Source organism: Parasteatoda tepidariorum, chromosome 5, assembly GCF_043381705.1.
Source record: "Parasteatoda tepidariorum isolate YZ-2023 chromosome 5, CAS_Ptep_4.0, whole genome shotgun sequence".
Classification (NCBI taxonomy): Eukaryota; Metazoa; Arthropoda; class Arachnida; order Araneae; family Theridiidae; genus Parasteatoda; species Parasteatoda tepidariorum.
This window is the reverse complement of record NC_092208.1, coordinates 51610099-51620963: the sequence shown is the minus strand read 5'-3', so window position 1 is coordinate 51620963 and position 10865 is coordinate 51610099. Positions and strand designations below refer to the sequence as shown.

The 10865-nt window shown below is 26.7% G+C and overlaps 1 protein-coding gene across 1 annotated transcript; it reads left to right on the top strand.

The window, feature by feature from the left end:
• Nucleotides 1-80: 80 nt before the first annotated feature.
• LOC107449132 (uncharacterized) lies at nt 81-10363 on the top strand (the record flags this gene model as incomplete). The annotated part of the gene is given in 5 exon segments (XM_043055414.2): nt 81-1070; nt 2706-2895; nt 5490-5616; nt 6916-7039; nt 10343-10363. Coding segments are annotated over 5 exon segments (1310 nt in total), but the record flags the coding sequence as incomplete, so codon positions are not given.
• Nucleotides 10364-10865: the final 502 nt, after the last annotated feature.

Below are 10865 nucleotides of genomic sequence, written 5' to 3'. Positions count from 1 at the left end.
TAAGTAAAAAAAACTATATCTGAGCCTAAATTAAAACTTGAAATTAGCAGAAATAGTGACATAAAGACGATTTCTGGTTCTTATTTCCGTAAACAAATCAACGAAACTGACGAAAACTCTGTAGCACTTTTATTTTTAAAATGATTCGATCTAAATTATTAAATTTTAGCAATAAAATGGATTTATAGTTACATTTTAAAGAAAATTATTCAGAATAAATTTATGCTATTGTTTTTAACAATGGCTATAAGAATATCTAATTATCAAAACAATGAATCGATAAATGTTTCATTACCCCTTATTTCTGGAGAAATCATTGCTGGAAAAGATAGTAAAATAAGTATCAAAAATCTGACTTCTGCCTCAAAACAAATTGTTTGGCCTGTTATCAATGGAAGATTTAAAGCCCTCATTCCATTAAAACTTGGAAAAAATGAAATAGAATTAAGATATAAAAATTCAATTAAATTATTTTCTTTAAATTATAAACCTTTAATCAATAAGAGGTTTATACGTTTGGTGTATATTAAATGTAAAGATGATCCAGGTTTGTTCCAATCTCCTGTTGAGGAAGATAATTCTATTGATAGTGCCTGTAAACGTATTTCTCTCGCTGGGCGAATGCTACAGACATTTACCTTAGACAAACTTCGTGAACATAATCTGAAAGGAAAATCATTTAGATTGGAAGAGATCAATGAAGATATCAAATGTCATGTTTTTACTAGTTCTTTATCTCTAAAAGAGGCTTATTGCTTAAACGAACAAGAACTTTGGTCTCATTTTGCAGTTGAACTTATGAATTCTAGTTTAAGAATTGGAAATCGATGCAAATTTTTAGCATTTTTGTCTTTTACTCGCTACATTAATAATTCCAATGATATTCCTAAAAATCACCAAGAAGTTTTGAATTTGACTAAAGGGCAAGTTGCTTTAGGTGGAGGTGGTCTAGCGCTTTTCGGCTCTGGTTGCTTACATACCTGGCCAGAAACAATTCAAGAAATACCTTGGAGATTTGGGGACAATCGAAAAGTTGATAGGATGAAATTAATGGACGATAGTGCTAACAGGTATACTTCTTTTTTGATTAAATAATTTATGGACAATGGAAGAGCTAAGTCAAAGAAGGTTACTAAGTGACATTTTGTGGAATTCAATAAATTCTTTAAAGTTTATGTACATTTACAATATTAATGCAAAAAATAATATGAGTAAAGTACAAATGAAGGATAAAAATTAACATAATTTAGTTTCAGCTCTCTAAGCAAGAGTGTTCCTCAGTGTCTAAACACTAAATGAATGTTGATTTGGTTTTCAGATACTCAGGAAGGTTCTTGTTTAGAGAACCAAGACTATATTATGCCCATTTCTGTTCTTTATTTGTGCTTTATTTACGATTTTTGGATCAATTTATGTAGCTTAAAGTATGCCTGGTCCTTCTTTTTGCATACAGACAATAGTTAATAAAGTTTATACTTTGCTTTTCTATTTGTCTGCAAGCTTCTAATTGGTGAGCACCAAACATTACATAGATTTAAATTGTTTGCAAAATAATGTTCATACTCTTGGCTTTTTAGTTTAGTGCCGAAAGAGTTTTAAGGTTTGCTGTTTATCACTGCATGCACTTGGATAATGTTTTTTTACACTGGAAATTCTTAAATTGTTACTTAGTACCTTTATACAATAAGATTTGCCAGCTGAATTCAAGGACTTGACAAAGTAAAATAAAGTGTAATTAGATGAGACTAAAATAAGATCTTTCATGGAAAAATTTTCAAATATGTTACTTAGTATCTTTTTATAATAAGCTCTTCCAATATAAGGAAAGTAAATAGTTATTTAAGGGGACAGCAATGTCTTTATATTAAACTTTTTTTTAAAAACATCTTAAAAATCATGGCCTTAATCGTTTTATTAACAATTTTTTAAAGAAAGAAAAATTAATGAATTTATTGCTCTATTTATCCATATACATTGCTAAAACATTTCAATGAACAACTAGTCAACTTTTCATTTTCTGACGTAGCTAAAATGACTGTTAACTGAGCTTAAAGCCAAAATATAAGCAAAAACTGCTCCTGAAATCGGTAAAGAGGTTTATCCCTTCCTCTAACATATGCAAAGCAGAGCTATAACAGGTTGTACCTATTTCTAGTTTTGGAGATCACATTAATATGAGGCAAATATTTATCTTAGAAGCAAATCAGTTTAAGAGGCTCCACTCCATTCCAAATGAATAGTTGTGTATTAACTACATGTCTTTTTTCATGCTGTTTATAAAATAATTTACCTGTAAGTGTTGCTATTTCAAAAATTAGTTTTTTAAAAATTTTATTTCTTACTTATTTTAAAATTTTCATGCATGTGGGATTGTGTTTTATCAATGTATGTTCAGTTTTCAAATTAAGTGTTCTCCAATTACTCAATTTCTGTTAAATTCAAACTAAAATATTATTGTATATTTATATGTTAATTTTACTTAATCAAAATTAAACTTGTATCAATAGTTTATTTCTTGTAGCAAACAAAATCTTAAATTTCTCTTATAATTTCTCTTTTTAATTTACTGTTTATATAATTTTTTATAACAGTTCTGTTAATTTTATTATTTTTCTTAATTTGAATGATATTTTTAAACATAGAGCTAAGGGTTATTATAGTTCTTATGGTGTTACTTAATTTATAACATTTTATTTCTTATTTAGAGGATTTTATTGGGCCTGCTACTCTACTGGACTTGGAGCTGCATTACATGAATTAGGTCACACTTTTGACTTAGGGCATACACATGGTGGAATTATGGGAAGAGGCTTTGATGATATTCACAAGTACTTTATAATAGATATGTTTTACAAAAATCATATCTTCCAACAAGAACATAATCCATATTATCAGGTAATTAAAATTAATATAAATTTTTTAATATTTGATTTCAGAATTCAGTTACTTGATTTTTAGAATTGTAATTAGAACTAACTGCTAAACTTGTATATTAGTCGATTTTTGTTGGTTTAAGATCAGTATGTATGCATTATTAATTGCTGATTATTAAAAATGTTTATAATCTGAATTATATTAGATCTAAATTATTTGTTGTGACACATTGATATTTTTAATATTGTAGTTGATAGAAATTGCGAAATACCGTACAATAGATTTTTTTGCTAATTTAAAAGCAATATTTTGGATTATTGGTAATTGATTAGTAACATTTTTGATTTCTGAAGTATAGTTTAGGAAAATTATTTAATGTACACTTATAAGATATTTAGATATATTTAGAAGTTTTAGATTTATTTGTTACTTATTTGAAGCCAAAATTTTATTATATCCTCTTTAGAGTTTCCATATTTTATGTACTTCAAATAGTTGCTCAAATAAGTAGATTGGCCACAGGCAAAGTGACAAAGAAGACTGCCACAGACAAAATGGCTAAAAAATGTCATATTTTTCAGAAGCTGATTATGTGAACACAGTTTACTTGAAATATAATTTAATTATTTGTTTCAGAGAAGGAAGAATTACTAATTAGTCGTCATTTTGTAATATAAAATATGTTTGAAAATTGTAAATTTTTCCATTGAAAGTGTATTTTTCAATATCATTTTGTTACAGCATTTTTAATATGTAAGGATAGGGGCAATATTTAAGGGTTCTGTTTTAATGAAGATGGTGACTATTTCTCTAAGAACTCAAATTCTCACAACATTGGAGAGATATTGTGTAGAGTTTATTTTACATAAATTGTAACACTGACCTTATTTTCTACTCCTGAACAGCTTTGCTGTTTGTTGGAAAATGTTTGTACATGCAATCTGAAGCTTAAACAGCAGTAATGAACCTTTGCAGTAATGCAGTATACCTTTAGGTATTAATTGCAAATTCTCCCCATTGTGTGATTGCATTATTAAGCTGTCCGGTTTTAGTGAAGAAGGTGACTATTGTTCATATACTCAGTGTTGCCACAGGCGACTAAAATGCAACTATTTTCAGCATGAGGCGACAATGGCAACTTTTTTTTACCTGAAAAGGTTAAAAAAGCAACTATTTTCAGGAAAAGGAGACTATTAGGAGATTTTTCTGTAGTCTTAGCAATGTTTTTTAGCATAAATTGGATTGAAAATCTGCGACCCGCAAAATCTTCTGAACACACAGAATTTCTTTTCTTAATAAATAAAAAATAAAAATAAATAAATAAAAACATAAAATAAATAAATTGTAAGAAAATTTAGATTGCAAATTTCAGTCATCACTTTTTAATGCGTTCAATTTGCACAGATTCTATTGTAAGTCTTTTGTTTTTCGATCGCCTTTTCAACGGTTATTGCTATGAAATTCTGCATGAATTTAACCCAATTTTTAATANTTTTTTTTTTTACAAAAAAGAAAAAAAAATTAATACGATATTAAAATGCATGAATTTCAAATCTGAGTAATCACTTTTCACAATATATATATATTTACGTATATCAATTATGCTGACCAGTCTGTGTAGGGAGCAGGGAACTGTCCTTGCATCAGAAAGGTTCTGGGTTCGAATCCCGGGCAAGGCATGGATGTTTCTTTCCCTCTATCTGTGTTCTATGTNTTACAATGCATGAATTTCAAATCTGAGTAATCACTTTTCACCATATATATATATTTGCTATATCAATTATTGTTAAAAGGGAAAATTTCTTAGAAAAAGTGTTTTGTTTTTAATGAGAAAGGATTCTTTGAATGAATTCTATAATTAAAAGAATTTGATTTTCTGCAAATATGCAATTTTTTTTATATTTATAAAAATTTAGTGCTAGAACACTAACGTTTATATAAAAATTATCATATTTGCCACCAACTTGACTAAATGGATCATGGTGCATGACAATTAAGTCAGTTAATAACATTTTAGTCTTATTTTTGCTGAATTTCAGTTCTTATTTAGGCAACTATTTTTTTGTAATTTTCACTTTTAGGCAACTATTTTCATGCTTTAAGCTACTAAAAGCAACTATTTTGTTCATTTTTTTTTCGTGGCAACCCTGTATACACCTCCAAGAACTCAAATTCTTTTATCAATAATGTAAGTGTGATGACACTATATGAGGGTGCATTTTTAACTATTAATTTGTTTATTGCTACTCTACTCTAAAGACTAAAATTTTCTTTTAATTGATTACATTTTTAGAATATTTAATAAATTTTAATATTTCTCTTTTGTTACTAATTCCTTAATTATTATTCATGTGCACCCAACCTCAAATTTTAAATAATTTTTTTTGTATAAACCAGTATTCATATAAATATTTAATTATTGATCACATAATTAGTGTGTTAAATATTTATTATAAACTTATTTGTAAATACGAAAAAATTTGTTTTGAAGCGTTCCAATCATGACTGCACAGTGGAATTGACTTTAACATCCCCTACTTCTTTATCTGAGTGTAATTAGTGTGTTAAATATTTATTATAAACTTGTTTGTAAATACGAAAAAATTGTTTTTTAGCCGTCCAATCATGACTGCACAGTGGAATTGACTTTAACATCCCCTACTTCTGTATCTGAACCTGATGAAAAATATTTGGCAGAACTTTCGAAAGTAGCAGTATCATCTGATTTACCTGACTTTTCAAGTAATGTATATTTATTTAATATAAATAATTAATGTAACTAATTAATTTAACTAATTTATATGACTAATTAATATAAGAAATTAATATGTGAACTTATTTTGACATAGTTGTTTTCTTAATTATAACTAGATAAATTTTCTGACATCTTCAAATTGTCTTGAAAATTTTTTGTATATTTTGTTTAATAGTATGAATATTACTTATGATGAGTTACAAAATTTTGCTGTAAAATGCATAATAGGGGAAAAAGTTTTTGTAATAATACACACTTAAAGATAAATGCAAAGTTTACATACTAATAAAACAATAAAATGACTAAATGTAACTGACATACATAATTATCATCTATTTGCTAATTATTTGGAGCTGTTTATTATTGAAATACAATATCTGAAGTAAAGTTTTCTACAAATTTTTGATTGGATAATACAGCTTTGTATTTAATAATAAGAATTAGATGTTTTTATAAAAAATGTGGAAGGTTAAAAATCTCAGGATTATCGAAGGAAGTTGTTTGTTTTTTGAAAAACTCCCAGCTTTTCTACTTTTTTTATACATATAATTGATAATTGTATTGTTCTTCAAAGATTTATTGATGTTTTAGTGAATGTTTTAAGGTATTCTAGTATAGATATATAAAATAGTTAAAACAGTTTTAAATAGTTATTTATTATGCATATTTGCTTGTTAGTGAATGATTATTTTAAAAGGCAACTGACATCAAAATAAATTTTTGTCACCAAAATAAATTTTTGTCACCAATACATATGCATTTTCTGCAATGCATATTGTATGCCAATAAGCTATGTTTTAAGATTAGAGTATAACTACAGTCTATTTTCTTTTAAGTTTTAATATTTACTGTATATTGAGATCAAGGAAAAAGAATGGATTATGCTCATTTTTTCATAAAATTGAAAATTGGATCCCCACTTTATGCATTATAAGAACCATTAAATTTTGAAAAATCACAGCATGGAAAATAGGCACTCCCCGAGAGTTATTTCACAGTGAAGTTGGGCTGTACCTTGGAAAAAAGCTTCCTGCCAGCGCATCTTGTTTTTCTACTTCTCAGAATCAGCTTTCATGGACATAAACTGTTCTTCCCCCTTGATTTTCATATCATTTCAATTATACACATTTACTTCCTTTTACAAAAAGTAATATATTTTTGTAATTAATTCTATTAGTAATCATTATTAATCATATAATAAAAAAGTTTGAATACTAATAGTGTTAATATTTTGATAATCATATTATAATGTTTATTCCATTAGTAATCAAACTGTATTTGTTAAGGTGATCAAACAGCTTGGAAATTACCAAACCCGCCAGACACTGATGTAGAAAGGGGAAGATTAGCTGTCAATGTTGGAGGAGCATACTGGAGTAGATCCTCTGCCTTAATTTTATATTTTCACAAGTAAAAAATGTTTCAAATTTTCATTAAAAACAATTAGTATTATTGAAAACATGTATTTATGGCACATCCCAAAAATAATCCATGTATATATTTGAAAAAGATCTTGATGTTTCTATGATCATGAATAATGATATTCAAACATATTTAATTTAATTATAACTAATTTAACAATTAATATTTTTTATTATATTATTTTTTATATCAAGGATTAAGACCTTAAGTTTAAACTTGCTATCACTTTTTGAAAAAGAAATATTTATGCAATTTAAACTCATAACAGAAAATGTATTCTCCTTTGAAATTTATGCATTTTGAATGAAACCTCACTTTTTTCTTTTATATGTTTTGAGTTTTAGAAGTATAAATTGAAATCAATTGTGAAGTTTAGCAAAAATATTTTCAAAATTTTTTTTTCACTAGGCATTAATAATTTTTGCTTTTCTGTTTGNTACAAAATTCCACCCGGACAGACATACACGAAGGCAAGTTTATATAAACGTGGTAAAAATGTATTCTCCTTTGATATTTATGCATTTTGAATGAAACCTAACTTTTTTCTTTTATATGTTTTGAGTTTTCGAAGTATAAATTGAAATCAATTGTGAAGTTTAGCAAAAATATTTTCAAAATTTTTTTTTCACTGGGCACTTATAATTTTTGCTTTTCTGTTTGAACTCTTCATGCTATATTCATTTCTTATTTTTATCCATTTGTTACTTTTTTAAATATTCTGTTCATTTACAAAAATATGTAACCATCCAATTTTGTTAATGATCTTGTTCATTCTCAATTTTCAAGTTAACTTTTTTATTTTGATGTAAATGTTTTTAAATTAAATCACTTTAAAATGTGGGTCTCATGCTGTTAGGCAGTTTTATTGAATCTTAATTTAGTTAATACTTGTTTATATCCGTTGTGTTCAAAAAATTTGGTGAATTGTCTCATAAAATCAGGGGATAAAAAACAACTTTAGTGACATACAAAGTTATTACCATTAGCCGCAACATACTTTTAACAATCAATGCAGAAGTGCTGAAAACTGTCAAAAAATGCTTCTTTCTCTGTTGTTTGGAGCATTATGTCACATGTAGATCTGTGTAACATCAGCAAAAGTCTTCCTTTTTAGTGTCTAAAGCATATAAACCATTTAAACTCAAGTTCATTACTCTAAAAAGTTTTATGAGTGAAAGTCTAAAAGTTATAAAAGTTTTTAAAAGTTAAGAGGCCTTGAACGTTGTTGACAGGAGTGAGGATATATGTCCCCCTCAATAATTAGATATTCATCCTCCTCAATATTTCAGACAAATAAAGAAATTTTTATGCATCATTGAGTTAAGCTCACAAAAGGTAAAATCTCGAAAGAGATTATTCTTTTTGCGATTCTAAAGTGAATATAATATTTGTTCCGTGTGAAATTTAGAAGTTTAGTGTAATTGTGTAAATTAATTTTATCCCCCTATAAGTATAAAGAATTCTTTAAACTTCTGAAATTTTTAGCGATTTCATATAATGAAATTTATGAAGCATATAAATCATATAATGAAGCATATAATGAAATTTCTCTGATAGTTCTTTTATATATATTTACTTTATTCTGTTTTGAATGCATGTTGAAAAAAAAATTATTGTTATTTTTTTGCAAATTAAAATATGCTAATTAGTTTTATTTGCATCAATTCAACTCAAGGATTTATGTTTTCAGTCTAATCCGATGTATTTAAACATTAAATAATAACTAAAGAAATAAGATAATGGTATATTCAATTTTACTTATTTATTTATTAAGATATGAAGATGTGTATTTCTAAGTCATATTTTTCTCTTCTCTAGATGTTTTATTTCTGTTTATTTATTATTTTTTTTTTTTTGTGAAATGAACTCAGATTATTACAGATTAAACTTTTTATACACATTATTCGATTTGACAGTTTCTGTAAATTTAACAGAATTAATTTATCTTTATTAATTTCCTGCTATCAAAAAGGAATATGATTTGATACGAATATTTTTACTCAAGAAAGATATTATGACCTGGGACAATGATTGAATTAAATGTTTTTGAGTTGATGCATTTTGATCTCCAATTAGACTTCTTAGCTGTTGTTCTATGAATTGCTTACAAATTGAAACTGAAATTAATTATACTGTCTCTTAGTGAAAGAAAGTTTTTGTTAAAATATGACTCCAGTGCCATCTATTTAAATTTTTATTAACTTAACACGCATTATTTTAAAAAATATTATTTTTCATTCTCTTCCCCTGACTTTCATATCTTTCTTATATCTAACCGTCTCATTATAATTCTGTACAAAACTTCACCATTGTTTATACTTTATTATATATTATCATTATTTATATTTATTAATGCTATTTATTTTACCATAAAATTAAAAATACTATGATGAAAATAAGTGACAAAGAGTGTGTAACAGTTTGTACTAATGGTTTGATGCATTAATACCAATTTGATTTATAACCAATTTTTTTTCATAAAATAAAAATAGTATCTGTTTGCTTATTAATTCTATTATTAGTTTACTTATTAGTATTTTTTTATCATTTCCACAATTTATCTTAAAATATGTATTTTTATTACTAAATAATTTTTTTTAATGAGCATTTAGATAGAGACTCCATGCAACTAACGTTTAGTAAAAAATTTCACTTTGCTTTAGACCAGTGGTTTCTTAACCTTTTCAAATGGTGGCCCTTTTCTGAATCTTTTCTTACTCTAAGGCTGAAAACTAGCTGTTTTTGCTTTCCTCAGTGAAATAGATATCCCACAATTACAAATTGATAATTTGTAAGCTACAAATCGTTTGCGGTCGCCCCCTTTTACCTGGTGGACACTAGAAGAAGGGGGTTTGAACGGCGAGAAGACCACTCGTCTGGTCAGCAGAAGGGGAGATAAGGAGTGATAGATTTATGAGGAATTAGAATGCAGAACGCCTTATCTTAACAATTTGTTCTTGTGGAATATAACATTTCTTTCAATTTGTTTTTGTGGTATATCTATTTCATTGAGGGACGAAAAAGTTTCTACTTGCGACCTTGCTCTCAGCCTAAGTGTGCAATGCCTAAATTTTTTAATGAAACTAAGTCACATTTATAGCTATTAAAATTTTTTTTTATCAGCTTTTAAAAAAAGCAGTGATGCCTGAGGGTAACATGGTACACAGTTATAAGAATCATTGTCTGAACTGAGAAACAAGTGTAATTTTAATATAGTGACACCGATCTATTATTAATGAACATGTTTGTTAAGAAATCCATTTTAATAGTTACTCTATCTATTTAATGTAGGTGGTTTAATGATGTTGAAGAGGAAGTAAAAATAGATTCCTGTATTTAATAATAAGAATTAGATGTTTTTATAAAAAATGTGGAAGGTTAAAAATCTCAGGATTATCGAAGGAAGTTGTTTGTTTTTTGAAAAACTCCCAGCTTTTCTACTTTTTTTATACACATAATTGATACTTGTATTGTTCTTCAAAGATTTATTGATGTTTTAGTGAATGTTTTAAGGTATTCTAGTATAGATATATAAAATAGTTAAAAGTTTTAAATAGTTATTTATTATGCACATTTGCTTGTTAGTGAATGATTATTTTAAAAGGCAACTGACATCAAAATAAATTTTTGTCACCAAAATAAATTTTTGTCACCAATACATATGCATTTTCTGCAATGCATATTGTATGCCAATAAGCTATGTTTTAAGATTAGAGTATAACTACAGTCTATTTTCTTTTAAGTTTTAATATTTACTGTATATTGAGATCAAGGAAAAAGAATGGATTATGCTCATTTTTTCATAAAATTGAAA